The 18,718-nt window shown below is 33.0% G+C and overlaps 1 protein-coding gene and 1 long non-coding RNA gene across 2 annotated transcripts in view; both read left to right on the forward strand.

Annotated features, from left to right (window-relative positions):
* pcxa (pyruvate carboxylase a) overlaps positions 1–18,718 on the forward strand; it is a 230,229-nt gene that overhangs the window by 47,078 nt on the left and 164,433 nt on the right. Inside the window, 1 exon segment of the mRNA NM_001328356.1 lies at positions 8,666–8,784. Coding sequence (NP_001315285.1) covers positions 8,666–8,784 — 119 coding nt within the window.
* Positions 38–1,722, forward strand: LOC141380008 (uncharacterized). Its single transcript, XR_012397210.1, has 2 exons — positions 38–1,540; positions 1,620–1,722. It is a non-coding gene; the product is annotated as an uncharacterized lncRNA (long non-coding RNA).

The following is an 18,718-nucleotide window of genomic DNA, read 5'->3' on the forward strand; positions in this document are numbered from 1 at the left end:
TTACAACCCTGTGCATAAGAGGAGGTTTTAATATTAACGTCAAAGCAGCTTGTCTATTGACTCATGTCCCATATTACGTCTTAAGTCATGTGTTTTTTTTTTTGTTGTCATTTGAGTAAAAAACATTTGAAAATCAGTTATACGCTGACAGTTTTTCCCTTGACGCCTCTAAAAATATTTGTACCTAGCTTGACATCTTGATGTGAGAAAGCATTGATTTTTCTATTGTCACATGACCGACTGTGCATTTATTTGGAAAAGACAGAGTTTGATAGCTACACCAGAAGAGACATTGTCAGCAAACAATGACACACAGCTACAAGACAAAGCTATCAAATGACTTCAGAGGACTTCATTTTAGCCATGCTAGTAGTAAGAACTGCTTTTATGAAATTTTAATGTTGCTTTTTGTCTTTTTTTGGAGCCTGGCATTATAAAAGCACAGTTTTCTTTCCTTGTAGAGAAACGTTCTGCTGAAGAATTGTTGATGTTTAATCATGCAAATACATATGTCGATGTGTGCATTAAGTATATAAAAAAATCTTTACAATATATGATGTTAGCGTGCATTTCTCAGCATCATATACTGAAATGACCTAATGAAAATGGTGATTTCATAAATGATTCTCTCAGAAATGACTGGTTATTTAAGAGAGATTTCTTAATATTGTTAATGCTAAGAACACTGGTGCTACTTGATAATTGTGTAAGGATTTCTTTAGTTCCTAAATTCTTTTAAAGACAAGTACATTTAAATGAATAATTTTCTATCGTTTTAAAATTTACGTTTATATCAGAATTTAATTGAACTTTATTTATTATATGTACATACTGTATTACAAAGTGACACCAGCCTGTTAGAGGTTTGTTTATTTTCTGCTGTTAAAGAAAGAAGAAATACTCAAATTACATTTGATGTTGGTTCTAGCTACTCTTTTTAAATTGAGCTGAACCGACACAACTCTTAACTTTCTTTGGCAGAGTAACTTGATTATGTTTATTCCACTTGAATTTGTAAAAACTAACAAGTTAACTTAATTGCTTCAAGTCCCAACACAAATCGATTGTGTGTAACCCAATATGTATTTTACTGCGGAAGAAAGACAATGCAATCTTTTTTTTATTATGGTCTTGAATAAGTCAATGATGAGAAACATTTACATATTCATTTTTATGCAGTTTCAGATAAAGAGACAAAAACTCTTCTACTTGGATAAATGCACATAAATCCTTCTGCTCACAGAAGTTCCTCAGTACATGTGTAGAAAACGCATTCTGACATCTATACATTACACCCACATAATTATAATTGCACAATTTTAATTCATTGGCCTGCAGTGCTCTGAACAGACAAGAAGAAATAAGTGCTCCATAGGCTAGACAAAATCCAAGAAATATGCCAGAATAGTTAAGAGTTTTGCATAAAAAAATGTTGCAACATTGTCAATAGAGTATTTATAAAGAATCAACTATTTTATGCTTAAAAGAAAGGGATATTAAAGGATTAGTTCACCCAATATTTAAAATGATGTTGTTCGTTGTCACCATGTTTTTCCAACCCCTTGAGAGCTTTGTCCCTTTTTGGAAAACAAAAAAAGGTATTTTAGACTAAATTTGAGAGCTCCCAAATCATACAAATCCTTATATGAAACTCCAAAACAGTTTTGAGTTTCAGAAAATTGTAAAAAAAAAAAAAAAAAAAAAAAAAAAAAAAAATTTTGTCCATCTTTGTTTTCCACCCAGATCGGGGTGCATGCTTACTACAAATATCTGACTATTCTGTGTCCTGACTCTAATGACAGTATGTATATAAAGAGAAGATATGTAAACAGTCATATTTAAATTTGTTTTGACAAGTTTTCGTGGTGCTTTTGTATGATTACAGTTAAATCACAGTAGTCACATGGAATGTTTCCAGTCTTTTTAGTTACTTTACTGGACTTAAAATGTTGTGTGACCATTGGATGACAGAGCACTCTGATTTTGTCTAAAACCTCTTAGTTTGTGTTCCAATGTTGAACAAAGGTCTTAAGAGATTGAAATGCTAAAAGGGTGAGCAATTAAGAGCACAATTACATTTTTGGGAGATCTAATCCTTTAAATATTAGTTCTTTTGCCCATAAGGTCTTAAGTGTACATTTTTTTATTTGCTGCTAGTGTTGGGAAAATAGTGAAATATTGAAATTAATACAAATATACATTTTAGGCTAATTATATGCATTTTGCGTTAACAGTTAAAATGATCAAAGAATTAACAAGGGTTTGAAAAATCTGCTACTAAGCCTGCATTAATAGACCTTTAATCTAAGATTTAAAAGGATCATTTTCCCCAAATGGCGGTTACAGCCTCTGTTTCCTCTCCTTCTTTTAGTCATTATTCCATATACACTGTAAAATGTAATAAATTGACCTTAGAAATATTGAGGAAACCGATTGCCTCAATTTTTAAGTAGTTTATTAATTTTAAGTGAGCATAACTTAACAGTTTGTATTTACAACTTCTTAATAAAGTAAAATTCAATACCGTTGACTCAAAGTATTTTGTTGTGTTAACTTCTAATTAGTGTTCACATTACTAGGAAAATAGGGATGACCGATTGCCTTAAATGTTTTAGTTCAGCTTACTTGATCATTTTAAGTAAAGAGAAAAACCAGTACCTTTCTTTCTTTCACACTCTTAGGGCCGTTTGTATCGAAGTTGATATTTAGCCACACCATGTTGGTGTTAACATTAATTTTTACAAGGTGATCGGTTAGCTTAACGCTCAACCCCCAACGTGGAGGACCAGGACATACACACACTACAGACAATTAAGCTTACCCAATTCACCTGTAGCACATGTATTTGAAAACCAGAGCACACTGGGAGAACATGCAAACTCCACACAAAAATGCCACTTGGCCCAGCTGTGACCTTCTTGCACCACTGTGCTGCACTAAAAACCAATATCTACACTTCTAAAACATTTTATTGTATTGTATAGCTTCCGCATACTGCAAAAAAACAATAACACTTTATAAAATGTCATTTTCAACCAATCTTTAAAGTTATGTAGTCGTCGTAGTAGTAGTAGTAGTAGTAGTAGTAGAAAAATAATATTTATGAAATATTATTTATTATAATATACATTTTATGATATAGTTATATTAAATAATCAGAAATCTGATTACATTTATTAATATATTATAATATATTATTATATGTATACATTTTGAACATCAAAGAATTAAAAAAGCTCAGATTTATTATGCTTATGTCTGATTATGCTTCAGTTTTATTATTTGTTAGGACCACATTTACAAAATATTAATATCAAAATGTATAAACTGGTTACAGGGTGTACAGTCTTAAAAGTGGAAAATAACAAAGAAATTAATATAAAAAAACAAATAAATTGATTAAAATAACGCACAATCACACTATTTTAGTTAAGTGTAAAATAAACAAAAATCGTATAAAAAAAGGATCCTGTGTTAATTTAAAAGAGCTGCTTTATGTATTCCCAAAGGGAAGACCAAATTGACCAAAATCTGTCAGATTTTTTTGTTTATGCTCGAGTTTTAATTCTTCAACCTGTTCCCTCATCACCATGATTTTGACACGCAACCACACAGAAGTTGTAAATGCATATTATTACTTTAATCCGTTTAGTTTAACAACTGAATGCCAAAAAGTTGTGATTACTTGTTTAAATATTGTAAGGTGAACAAACTTATTCATAGTAAGTGAACTGCATTTAATTATATTACTGAAAACAGCTATTGCCTTTAGTGTGTTGAATCCTATATGAAAAAGCAACCCAATAATAACCCCTCCGCCTTTGACCTTTTTCTGTCTCTCGTCATAGCCTGTCTGTAGACCCTGTTTATGCTATGGATGTTATAAAGTAATTAGAAATTGTTTCAAGCTGTGAGGCTCATAATTACTCATCTCTCTCGCTCCTTCTTTCTCACCCTCTTTAGTCCTCTCGGTGGAATGCCATCTGTCCTCTTCTCTTGCTCTCCATCCTTTCCTCTTCTCGTTTTACCAACTTAATTACCTGTCTGTACCTTTCTACTCGTGGGCACTGCGCTCTGTCTTGTTTATTTTCATCTCTTTCATTGTGTCGGTCTGATAGTTTTAATCTGCTCTCTGCATTTCGGCATGTGTGTGAGAAAATGATGGATGTTCTCAAGTCTCGAGTACAGTCTTCATGCCTTCTTGCGGTCTCACAGGGCTTGTGAGGTTTTCGAGCGGGTGTGAGTATGAATATCAGCCAGGAATTTGAAGGGTTAGTTGTTTGATCTCAGTGTGTGTTGGCAGCCAGTTATCAAGGATGCTTTACTTTCCATGCACTGTATATCTGTGTGTGTGTGTGTGTGTGTGTGTGTGTGTGAGAGAGATGGTGTGTATCCAGACGTGTTGCGTTGGGAAATTTGGCAGCTGAGACAGGCCTAAGGACGAATTGGATTGCACTTCTGCGAAATTTGGGGACGGGATTATGAAACCCCCTATTGGGCTTTGTGGTGTGCGTGTGAGTCAAGATGTGGCCTAGTAAGAGGCAACCTGCTGTTATGCTGCCTTTGCAGTAATCCATCCTTACCACAATGCACTATAGTTTAGTGCTGCTATTAAAAGGTGGTATTTAGCCACTAATGTCATTTAAAAACAACACCAAAAAACAAACAAACAAAGAGGTAAATCCTTTAACAATTTATAGTGATTCTTAGTCAAAAATATTTGAAGTTGCAGTTTTTGGCCTGCATTTGGTTTCCAGTTACACATGTTTAGTTTTGTTTGGAAAAAAATCACCTTGCTGATACTGGCTTGCACCCAGTTTTCTCTTCAGAGCAGCCTTAATTTTACATGGCATAGATTGAGCAAGGTGCTAGAAACATTCCACACAGATCATGGGTGCATATTGACATGAGAGCATCACGGTTTCTGCAGGTTTGCATATCCATGATGTGAATCTCTCTGGCTGAGATCTGGTGACTGTGAAGTAGGGCTTGCTTAGACTGGTTGTATGTAATTCTCGGCCATGATGCTTTTAGATTAGTCGGCTAGTTGAGCTGCATTGATCATGTGTTTTTTTTTTTCTTTTTTCTTTTTGACATGAACAACATGGCCACAGAGCATTGCTATTCACACAGAACACATTTTTTCTTATCAATGCACTACTTTTCCTTTGGTTTTTAATGTAAGCGTGCATGACCATTCCGCTTGTCTTGTCACACTTTGCTGCGTTTTATGTAGACACCAAGTTCAGTTAAAAGAATTTCAACTTTTAGCATGAAGCGCCATTCATCGATGTCAGTCCCAAAACAGTGGACAAATTAGAAGAACTCGTAGGGTGAGAGCGTTGCAAGCTTGTTTACAGTAGCAAGTTGGTATGGTCAACTGTTATGAACATTAATAACTGTTTTATTTGACAGCAACTTGATGTAGGAGGCCTGAGTGCTATCCCACCTTTTTAAATGCAAAAAACATGTTCTGTAAATACTGCATTCCAGACACAGTCAGCAGTGGGAAATTCAGTCGTGAAATGTTCCACTTCTGACCTCAAGGTTTCATTTTCACCCAATGAAATGTGAATTTTTCATATTATTTTGCCAATTAGAGCTGTGCGATTTGGGTAAAATATCTAATTGCTATATATATATATATATATATATATATATATATATATATATATATATATATATATATATATATATATATATATATATATATATATATATATATATATATATTTATTTATTTTTTTTTAAATATTTTATATATATATATATATATATATATATATATATATATATATATATATATATATATATATATATATATATATATATATATATATATTTTTTTTTTTTTTTTTTTTATAGATTTTTTTTTTTTGACAGATATTGCATTTTTTTTTCTTGCAATAAGTGTTAATTAAAAATGGAAAAGAGAAAATATCAGCTTAAATATTTATTCAAATAAAATAATAATAATAATAATACTAATTCTAAAAAATACAGAATACTCAGCAAACTAACATGGCTGAAACAATTCTGGAATAGTACTTTGCTATTGCTCACTACTAGATTAAGTGTCACTGGTAATAACTTTCAGTTGACTTTAGCAAGACACTCCTAGACTCCTATGGTCAGGAGAAATAAAATAATACATATTTCATATCACAGCCTCTTGCTATTTGGATAATTGCAACGTTTCAAATCACCATTGCGATTCGATTTCAATTGATCGCACAGCCTTAATGCCAATTATGCCTAAAAAGAATAGAATGGCTAGCTGTCTTTTGAAAACAGCTGTTATGAGCCGTCTGGCGGCATTTGTATTTTTCTTTTTACTGCAGTAAATTACAAATTGTGGCCTGTTGCAAAACATTTGCAGCTGATTGACATTGACTGTAATCACATAAAAGTTGACTCCAAAAAATCTAAAGCTCTTCAGGCCATTTGAGTTTAGCAAACTCAAGATTTGAGATAATTTGAACTTTGATTTGATGTTATCCTGCTGGAAGATGGACACACTGTGGTCATCAAGGGATGAACATAGTCAACAGAAATACTCTACTAGACTGTGGTGTTTAAACAATGGGGCATTGATGGGCACAAATAAAAGAGACCTATCCCACAAAAATAAACCTTACACTGTTACAGCACTACCAGACTTAACAGTTGCACCAAATTTTAACCATAAAATCTGAATGTCACAATAGAAATAAAAACTAAGCTGACCAGTCAACCTTCATTTAATATTTTAAGCAAGGCAAGGCAAACTTTATTTATACAGCACAATTTTACACAACCGTAGTTAATCCAAAGTGCTTTACAATAAAATAAATAAATACTGTCTACTTTAATCATTTGTGAATTTTAGCCTCAGTTTGCTTTTAGCTGACAGGAGTGTCATCAGTTTGCTCTTCTTTTGCAACTGTAGCTCATCTGCTTCAAGGTTTGATTTCTTTCTTTTTTTTTTTTATTTATTTATATTTTTTAACCCCATTCTCTGTAAACCCTAGAGATGTTTGTGCATTAAAATCCTCGTAGATCAACAGCTTCTGAAATACATTGACCAGCCATTCTGGCACTAGCAACCAAGCCATGTTCACACTAGTGTATAACAACTTTTCTCATTGTTTGGATTTCCAATACCAGAGAAAACTGGTATATGATTGTTGTTGAGTATTGGGATACTGAAATATCTTGCTATAGAATGTTTCCCTTTAGAAGTGTTATAACTGTTATATTATTTTTAATGAATAAACAGGAAGTAGATAACTTAAGAATTCTGATCTAATTAAATAGAATTCAGGCTAAACAATGTTAAGGTGTAAACATTTTGTTAAGTCTTCTGTATATAATGTTGTGCTATAGGGATTTTCTGGGTTTCTTAGTGGGCAATTGGAGTTCCTTCCAAGAGTTTTATTAATAACTTCATGCTTTTTTGACGAGATGTTTATGACAATGACCGTGTTGCTCAACTGTGGTTGTGATTTAAATTCGATTAATCATCCTAAACTACTTGCTGCTGTCATTTTATTCCTCTCTCTATTCTGCTATTAGTATTTATTTTCAGCTCTCATCTGAGTCTCTGAAATCAAATGTTTTGCATCTGAGTCTCTTGCTTCACCTTTTTGGAAATTACCAAAAATGCACCTACACTGTAAAAAGAAGTTGACCTTAAAATTGCTGCACAGCTTTTTAGGTTGACTGACTGAAACTAAGAAAAAAGCTTTGCTTAGTCTAGTTTGGTCAACTTTTTTTTAAATTTTTTTAAACACTGTAGTGGGGATGTAGGAATAAAGATTATAGGCTGCCATCTAATTGACCACATTTGAGTAAACAACCTATGCATGCAACATATGCAATGCTTGGTTTATAAAAATCTAACTTGTCACATCTGTCTGTGGTATGCATATTGCATATACTAATTATCATGAGTAATTATGATTTTAAATCTATTATTTATGTATATATATTGTGCAGCCCTACTCATCAAATCACTTTTATTGTCACATCATCAGCAGCACGTGTGCTATGAGTGAAAAGCTTACTCATTATGATACTCTGAATGTTTGCAGGTCATCTTGATCGTGTTTACATGTTTAAATGCATTGAGTGCTGTCTTGTTAATGGGTGTTTAGATATTTGCATTACAAATCAGCTGAACCGATTTGCCTTATAACATGCGTGACTTGATTGGAAATGCATACCTTTCTGTTTATAGCGTCAGTTAAGCTTAACTCCTCATTCTTGCTATAGCCCAATAACAAGTATGTTAATGGATATTGAATTCATTTACATCAAGGACGCCATAAAATAGTGTAATTTTAATTGTTGTGGGCTGAAATTTTCAAAAGAATGCAAAAACTGTGTTCAGTTTGGTAACAACAACATTTACCTTCAGACAAACTGTAAAACTTTCCAAAAATGTATTGCTACATAAAGTGTTAGAAGGTAAACAAACAGCACTTTGTGAAGGTTAAGAGTCTCTCTCACTTGCTCTTTTTTTTTTTTTTTAAATTATGTGAAGTATATGTAAGATTTGTAAAAAAATAAACTAAAAACATTTACTATGGTTAATCTTAAGCACCAGAGAGGTTTTGACTACATAAAAAAAATAGGACTTAAGTTGTTACTGGGAAGCTCAGTCTGTTCCATCTCTTCCTTTTAGGTTGGTTATGAGAACGCTGGCACAGTGGAATTCCTGGTGGATAAACATGGTAAACATTACTTCATCGAGGTCAACTCGCGTCTGCAGGTGGAACACACTGTTACAGAGGAGATCACAGAGTGAGTGTCTTTCTGTCTGTCTATGTAAATAATGTATTTGTGAATACTAAAGATAAAAAGAGCTTTTGAAGTGTAATACACTTTTAAATATAGTCTTTGGTCTTTGAAATGTGTCCAGTTGGGGATTTATTTAGTTATTTAACTTTAACACTTTTGTTTTTCGCACTGAGATTTACAGAAAACAACCATTAAAATGTAATTAAACAGTAGGTTATATACCAAAAATCTTGTCTTATGTAAAACAGGAGTCATTTGATGGCGTTAAAACATTTGTTTGAGGATGTCAGTCCAGCCATAAAATGCTTAAATCTGCTTTGTCTATTAGTGGTGTAATGAATCACAAATCTCATGCTTTGGATCACACTACAATTTTTAAGTCACGGATCGGACCGTTTTTCGGAGGAGACAAATGTCATTTGCTTTCCATTTATACAAAAACTATTACTGCAAAAACCATTGGTTTTAACAAACAGAACTTAAAACCTGTAATTTTAATAAAAATAAAAATCAAGAAAGAACCTGCTGTAAAGTAAAATATTCAATATGAAAAATGATCTTTGCTACTGTTGCTGATAATGCTAAATATAGAAATTTTATCTTGTTCAGCATATATTTATTTTCAGTCAGTGATTCAACAATTCACACAAATGTTTGTTTGTTATTCTGTATGTGTATCATTTTCGAAAACCTATTCATTGACTTAATTTTGATGGTCGTTTACCATCCAACCATTGTTTACACAATGTAATTGCTACAAAATTTACCAGCGTCAAGTTCCATTAAACAGTGATTTTAATCCTTACCATAAACATCAGTGTTAAACATAAACTGCTATCCCAGTTCTTCTGTGTTATTTTCTAGTTTGTAACGAACTGATAAATAGTAAAAACTGAATCTCTCTTGATCAAACGCAGATTTGAATGCAGCGCTTCGAAGGATTAACAAACATGTAAATCATTATCATTTAATATTTATGTTACGCGAGTTTGAATTAAGATCACAATCTTTTAATGTTAGTCATGCAGCTTTACATTGAATGCATTAATGCAGGCCAAACAATCAGTGAAAGAAAACACCTTTTATAGATGACCTAAAAAAGCATTTAAGTCCCACTACAACTTTTTCCTTCATCATTATATTTTACCAGGAGGCCAAAATGCTTTCATACACATGATTTGAATGATGCGGGGGGCGATATCTCTGCAATTGTTAATGTTGGATTAACCCACAAGTTCAAAAAAACTTTATTAATCCATGGTTCACGTGCGTTCCGGACTGTGGGTTGTGATCAGTTATACCCATATTGCCTATACCAATCTTTTTAAACCACTAGGCTTTATCCATTTGTCTGCATCAGGCCAGGATATTATTTTTTATATTTATATTTATTTATATTTATATTTTATATTTATATTTATTTATATTTATTTTTAATATTATTGTCATATTTATTTTTGCATAAATATGACAATGGAACATTCATGTACTCCAATTTTGATGTTTAATTTGAAACTTTTTTGCATTCAGCATTTTCTATTTTTATCATCCCACTTTCTGTTCAATTTATCCTGATTCTGGTTTGACCACGTGTCTTTCTGACATTTGGATTCAGAGAAGATCTCTTTTTTTCAGCAAAATAATGACTCAGCTAAATATTCGTTGACATTTATGAAGACATTTTGTGTGGCCAAATGCAATTAAACTTGCATAACTGAGGGGCGTTGTTCAGCCGCCCCATAACACTAATTAACACTCAAAATTTGTATAGTACTCTGGCTGTTAAAATGTCAGAGTGGGGAAAAAACACGATAATAAGTGCAAGACATCATCATCTTAGACCCTTTGAAACCTGTAGGATTCTCAGTGGGCTTGTATCTGAGACAAATCCCTCCTCATTTAAGAAAAAAGAAAAGCTCGGATAGAGTGTGCCTTGAGAGAGAGAGAGAGAGAAGTGGTTTGTTTTCTTATTCATCCCAGAGGCAAGACACACAGAAGGAGAGTGAAAAGTACTAGTTTAAATATAGAGGGGGTAAAAACAGTGATTTCTTTTAACACTTTTTGATGTCAACACATTTTGTTTTATTAATATAGGCTGTGTGTGTACAGTAATATATTGCTAAGGGAAAAAAGATGATTAAAAGCTCAATGGATTAATATTAAAACTGGGTGTTCACAAACTTTTGATTTAATTCACTAAATGTACAGTATATTTAAAGTGGTCATAAATTGAGAAATTAAGTTTTACTTGAGCTTTTGCTACTAAAGAGATCATTGTACTAAATTAATGTTCTGTAGCTTTCTGAAAATGTGACCATGGACCAGGTCTGCACGAAATTAAGTGCACAAAAATGTGTACTTATGACCAGGGTAGAAAAAAAATTGTGATCTAAATTCGACCTTCCACACGATCTTAATTCAGCATCTTCACGATTCAGCCAATTATATTTTCAAGTTCAGGAGAGAAGCATAAAGACGGTCACACATGTCTTCGCCTTGTTTTGTGTTGCTCAGCAACGGGACACCTTCAAATCGTCAGCATACTGTATAAGGTATAATTCAGCCAAAATTGTCATTTCTGTCTTGATGTGTTTGTGGCTGCGAAATTATGGGTGAGCTGACTCGTTGTTCGTTTACTACTGAGAGGACGTGCGCTCAGCCAAAAAAAAATGATGTCTACTTTAGTGGACAAACCTGCATAGGCTGTGAATAACCTGTATTAAAGTTGTAAATAACGTTCAGTTTGTAGCACAGAGTGATCGTTTGGTAAAAAAGGCAAGCATGCGTCTAAAACAGGATTAAAGTTCAGAATTATCAATACTTCTATTCTGATGTAATCACTTTCCTGTGCATTAACAACCAGGACAAGTCAATTTAAAGTTTATTTAAGTCCATCATTTCAAGTCTATACAAAATTTAGCACGACATACACCCTACACATAGTATTATTATTGTTGTTTTACCATATGTTTGAGAAATAATAATAATAGCCTACTATATTAACCTTCATTTTACATCTACAGAATGGTGAGAAAATTGTGATCTTGATTTAAAAAAATCGAGATTCTCATTTTAGCCAGAATCGTGCAGCACCTAGTCCAGGGTCACACGTCTTTGTTACTGAAGTTACTGATTTTACTAAAAACACTAAATCCTGGAATATACCCAACTATGACATCATAAATTGGTTAAACACATTCTTCTGTGGAGGAAGTGCTTGAGGCAAATTCCGCCAGTTTATGGCAAATGTGTCATGCTTTCTGCATCATTTGTGCCGGCTGGCAGATATTCACCTCTATTCTCACATTTGCTTTGGCTTTGTATGTAATCTACTTTAAATGCAAATAATTCATTTGGCATTTGGTGTGAACCCAACATTAGGCTATTGTTGCTTTTAGACATTATAGATGGGTATGGTCTCAAAACATCTTTAACTTTAGACTTGATTGACTGTTTATATGCGTGTTTGAAACATTGGAATAATCCACGAGTGAGGCGAATTATGTTCTCACATAATGACGTTTCTCTTTCTGCGCAGTGCTTTTGGTGTTGATATCAGAAAGAGGCATCTGTCAGTCTCTTTTAATGTTATTTTTTTTAATGACTCATTGTACATGTTCTGCTCTTTCTGTGGATTAGTCTATGTTTCTTTGCTGCTCTAATCCATATTATGGTTCCTATTCTTATGGAACTTTTGGGATATCATGGAGAAAATAAAACAAACACCAAATTCCCTGATTTTTAACGACTGGAATAAACTATTTAAAAAGGTTCTAAAAGTCATGAAATATCAGAGATTTTTGGATTTTTGTTTTGTCACTTTAAATTCGACTCTCCATTTGTTAAATTATCTTGTCTATTACGTGTGCCACCCCCCCAATAGTAGTAGTAGTAGTAGTAGTAATAGTAGTAGTAGTAGTAGTAGTAGGCAAAAAAAAATTCCATTTGCCAAATTGTAACTTTTCTATTATGTGTCTCTCCCCCCCCCCCCCCCCCCCAACCCCCCCCCCATATTATTGTTATTATGATAAGTATCTCTGTTAGGTGGCACAATTTTAAATATAGATGATTAGGTTGAATAATTAGGGTGACTTTCCATTTGTCAAAATGTAATGTTTGTATTACGTACTCTCCCAACATTATTAGTAGTATATCCGATGTTTGGTGGCACAAAATTGGAAATATAGGTAATTAGGTTGCTGTTAGTTTGTAATATCTTAGATTTGTGTAAATAATTATTATTTAATGCATTTGGCAATGTTAGACTAATTGAAAATATTAACTAGACCTTTGAATCAAATAGGGAATTTTAATTCTACTTTGTTTGTTTTGGAGTTAAGCGTTATCCTAATCAGATGTGACATGAAAACATGCAAATCTAAAGAAATATTTGACTTTGTCTGCAATGTGCTCATTAAAGATCATGGAAATTCAGCTTTTTAATCGGTGAAAGTCAGAAAGAAGTCAGGCAATTTGACATCTGGCTTAGAATGGAAAAACTGATCGAAGCAGTACTGTATACTTTAATATAAACAAATGTAAACTATATAGAAACATTTGTAAATGTATATCACATATCAGTATCAACTTTTGAGAACTAAACAAGGAAATAACTAGTTAATTAGTATTATTAGTATATAACTAGTTAATTAGTATGTTGTAATTTCTATTTTGTCCACTTGTGTGAATACACGTGTTTTTGACCTTTCTGGATGATTTCCGTCTTCGCTGCTTTTTCTGACTTGGTGAATTGGTAAAGCATGACTGCCTGTGCGGACGTACCAGGGCTCCATTCATTATAAATGTCCGTCTTGTCGCATGAAATTGAAGCTGTCAGCTCGCAATTGGCATCGCATGGCAACCCAGCTGTGAGTGCGAGGCCTTGGATGCGCTTATGACTGTAATGAACTTGATTTCCAGCTCTATAGCCAGCAGTGGGGCTTGTATGCCAAGACCCTCACCAGCCGCCACCTTCTGTTGCTCATACTGAGTCACTCTACACCCCACCTGCTCTGATAACTCACTCACTTTCTTTTGCTGCTCCAAGATGAAGTTTTCTCACACGTGCTTCAGTTTTGAAAAGTCTGATCGCATTATGACTGTACATTTTTGTCTGCATTGGTCATTCATATGTTTAATGATATTAAATGTGGGTCAAAGGGAAAAAAAATTGGTAACACTTTATAACTACAAACTATAAATAATTTATTAAGCATTTGCAAATAGTTAAATCATCATTAGATGTTTGCAAGCAGTTTTTACAAAACACTATAAATTCTGTATTGACTTAAACACTGCCTGCCTAAAGTCTTGTCGTTCATCCCAGTTTTAAGAGTAGCAAATACTAACTTGACTTGACTCATGCTTTAGCCTTCACTTCAAAGTTCCTGTAAGCAAAGGTCAAGGTGCTCCGGGATTGGTCCGACCAGTCACCAGACATGAACATTATTGAGCATATCTTAGGTAAGATGGAGGCATTAAAGATAAATCCAATAAATCCTGATGTACTCTGGGAGTCCTGTAAGAACGCTTTCTTTGCCATTCCAGATGACTTTATTAAGTTATTAGAGTCATTGCAGAGATGTATGGATGCAATCTTCAAAGCTTATGGGAGTCAAACACAATAATAATTCTTTTTCCACTGCATCATGACTTTGTTCTATACTCTAAATTATTTATTTTAAGTGACAAGATGTTTGTCTAAGCAAAGTCAGAACTTACTGTCCTAATTAAATAATTAAAAATCAAGGCACGATCATATTGTACTACGGTAAAATAAGCATAATCTAGAGGCCTTTGCCTTCCATGTAAGCCGCTTCTGGTACCAAATGATCAACTAGAAGTCAAGTTATTATTTGTTGTTCCTAAAACTTGGATAAACGACAAGACTTCTGTCAGGTAGTGCAAGTACATTCATAATATCTTTTGTTTGTATTTTTATACTATGTTAATTATATTTTTATTCCTAATTAAGTATTGCATGGTTTACAAACCAGTTATTTAAGCTATTTAAAAAATCATTCAGAATGAGTAGGGCAATGATTAATAAACTATTCATATTAACATTATGCATTTCATTATTCAGGCATTAAATAATAGTTTTGTATGTTTAAACGAGTTATAAAGCATTTATAAAAACTTCTTGCAGTTTTGTGACCTAATCTGGTAATGACTATTTGTGCTTTGTCTGCACATTATAAATGTGCCTATAATTGAGGAATACAGCATTTGTAGCTGCATTTATAAACCGCTTACTAATGTATAACAACCTAATGATAAAGGATTTATAGTGTGTAGTTACTATAATTATAAAAACATCTTTAAACAGACTTTATGTACTGTAGTATATTAGATTATCTAGTTAATTTAAAAACAATTCTAAAAATTAAACACAATCATTTATTTTTTCTGTTATTTAAAGGAGATACCTACTAAAATATCACCATTCATTGTAATATAAGTTTATATATGTATTTGACAAACTAATGCTATTTTAAAACCATAATCCAGACGCAAAATACTAATTGACTAGTCATTTTCACAGCAAAATTTTAAATCTAATTATTTCATTTTTTCCCTTTTGTTAATTGTACCACTTAATGTTTTTATTTTATATAAAAATTACAGAATTTTTCTAATTACATTTTTTAAAATGTTATTGGAAATAAAGTTGACAGTTAGCTTTCTTTTAATGTGCTTGCTATTGATTTTTAAAAACACTTTTGTAAATCAAAATTGACAAAATGGCACTTGCGCGACACAGTGGCGCAGTAGGTAATGCTGTTGCCTCACAGCAAGAAGGTCGCTGGTTCGAGCCTCGGCTCAGTTGGCGTTTCTGTGTGGAGTTTGCATGTTCTCCCTGCATTTGCGTGGGTTTCCTCTGGGTTTCCTCTGGGTTCTCCGGTTTCACCCACAGTCCAAAGACATGCGGTACAGGTGAATTGGGTTGGCTAAATTGTCCGTAGTGTATGAGTGTGTGTGTGTGTGTGTGTGTGTGTGTGTGTGTGTGTGTGTGTGTGAATGAGTGCGTGTAGATGTTTCCCAGAGATGGGTTGCAGCTGGAAGGGCATCCGCTGCAAAAAAACGTGCTGGATAAGTTGGCAGTTCATTCCGCTGTGGCGACCCCGGATGAATAAAGGGACTAAGCCGACAAGAAAATGAATGGATAAAAATGGCACTTGCTTTTAGTCAATGTTTTGTATTTAGAATCTTAAAATATGAAAACAAAATTTAGATTCTTAAAATATGAAACAAAAACAAATTGTTAAAGATCTAGTCTAGTAATAATTTTTCTATCATAAAAGTGTGTGACACAAATAAAATGATGTACAATACAAAAATGAGTATAAGTTGCTGTTAATGTTTTGATAATGTCATTTTCTCACCTTTAGGCTAAATTTATTTGATCAAATGCAATAAAAACAGATGAAAACGTTAATAATACTTAAAAAAATATTATGTTTCAGTGTTTAAAATGTAGTTTGAGAACCAGAGCTGAAATTTAAGCATCATAATTCCTCTTAAGTGTCTCATAATCCTTCCGAAATTAAACTAATCTGCTAGTTTGTGACATTTCATTCTATTATTAATTAGGAAAACAGTTTTGCAACATCTATGCTTGTAAAGACTGTCTCTCAATCAATTTAATGAATCCTCATACCTTTAATATTTTCCAGAAAATGTCAGCAACATCAATCTTTTGATCATTTGTAATATTCCACTCAATTCTTTTACAACCGCACACCTTTCGCTACATCCATCCATTAAGGCGACCTGAATTTGCAATATGTATGGCTTTGTGTTTCGCTTTTAAAGCAGCCTATATTGTCAGCTAGGTTTAGTAAAGCATGTCAATAACAAGTGCTTTTTATTTTGGTTGGCTTCCTTTGTGCGAGTAGGCCTTTAAAGCAAGACGAAAGGGTCGAAAAAATGGGTTTCTCTTTTGTGACAGTCCATTTCATTCTCTTGTTACAACAGCTCGGTTCCTTCTGACCCTTTCTGCCTGTTACTTTCTTTAATCACCGTTGTGTGTATGCGTGTGTGTGTGTGTGTGTTTGTTGATCCTGAGACAATCATATTCAGTTGTGTATTTGTATGCAGCTGGTCTTTCTTCTGTCCCCCAGTTTCATTCTCTGTGTCGCCGATATGACCTTCGTTTGGGCACAGTAATTAAGATCAATTACCCTCTGTCACTCTTGTCGCTTCATGCCACTGGCAAGGTAATAAAATATGCCAGCTGCCCATAATTACCCATCATGTTTTTCATAATTTGATACCTCCTCCATCTTTCCGTCATTCCTTCAGGTCAGAAAGTCTTAGGGCAGTAATAAGGCAGCTGACCACAGCGAGAGTTGTTGGTAAAATACAGTTGTTCAGGGCTAATCTCTTTCTGTCAGTCCTGGTTTGTTGTTTCCCAGTCGTTCTCTGACATTTTCACAGTCTGTCTGATGAATGTTGTACAGCAAAAAATGAAAAGATTCAATTGGATTGGCTCTTTTCATTAGCGACTGTTCTGACATGAAAGGCAGCAAACCGTTTATTTCACATCTGAAGAAAACCTGGCACCGGTGCAACGTTTATCATGGTGTAATGTATAATACAACTGAGCTGAATGAAAAGACATTCGATTGTGCGTTAAATGTCTCCGTAACACTTTTTTCCAGTTTTGTTTGTTAACTAAATTAGTTCTGAAAAACTAACAGTACATACTTGTTGTTGATTTATAGTAAAAAGCATTTTTTAATTTTAGCATAATGTTAATCTTAACAATTAATGCTGTGGCTGCTTGATATTGGGGGGTAAAAAGGGACCTTGCGATTTTTAATTTATTTGTCTGCGATATTTATATTGCAATTTTAATATATTTTCACAACATTGATTCATGACTCTATTTAGAAATAAATCATGGATTTAGAATATTTGGGGTTAATCTGTAGGGAAATTAATCATGCATAAAATATTTTTAATAAAACCATTACAACCTTAGATAAATACAACAGTACAATTATACAAATGAAATCAACCTTTTAGGTTTTTTGTGGAATCTAACAGTATTTACATACAGAAATTAAATGTAATTTTAATGTAAAAAAACATTGTATACTCTTCATATTAAAAATCTGTTTTCTGGTAAATTTATATTCCCAACTCAACATTTCAGATCCTGCGATGTAACTATTGCAGATTCGTACATTACAATATCGATGCTGATTTAATATCGTGCAGCCCCATTGTATAATCATAAGCTCTACTTTATGTGTTTGTACTTAATTGGTTGTGGACATTTTCGTAAAATTAAAATAAGGGTAATAAACAAAAAAATTGTATAGTATCTTACTATAGGTTATATTGACAAACCGTTTAAAAGCAAAAACTTAGAAGATTTTTTTCATTAAATAATTGTAGTAGTTTCAGCAAATTTTATTATGGTTATATTGTTCTGTAAATGTTTGTTTAAAAAAAAAAAAAAAAACATTTACTCATTTAGCAGACGCTTATCTGGGCCTGTCTTGATATCAAATTTTTGCAGTACAATATATTGCACCACAATTTATTGCAACGAACATAATTATTGTCATTTTAAAATCAATTTATCCCACTCGTTATAAAAGGCAAGTATGAACATAATAGCACACTTTCAAAGAACATGTATAATATTTTATTCTTAAGAATATTTATTAGAATTATAGCAACTTTAATAATTAGGCATTGGAATCAGAATGTGAAGACTTTAACAAATATATAAAAAGTTAAATTCAAGTTACCAAGAACTAGGAAAAAATAACATGTTTAGCAAAGTCAATTTAGACTTTTAAACACAGAGGCACAGGAGATTGAACAGGTCACATCCTCTACCAAATCTACTGTATTTTCAGTTGTTGGACACCCACATGAAAATACACTATAGTAATTTATAGTAAGTACTATTGTTTTTTTA

This window comes from Danio rerio, chromosome 21, assembly GCF_049306965.1.
Source record: "Danio rerio strain Tuebingen ecotype United States chromosome 21, GRCz12tu, whole genome shotgun sequence".
Lineage (NCBI taxonomy): Eukaryota > Metazoa > Chordata > Actinopteri > Cypriniformes > Danionidae > Danio > Danio rerio.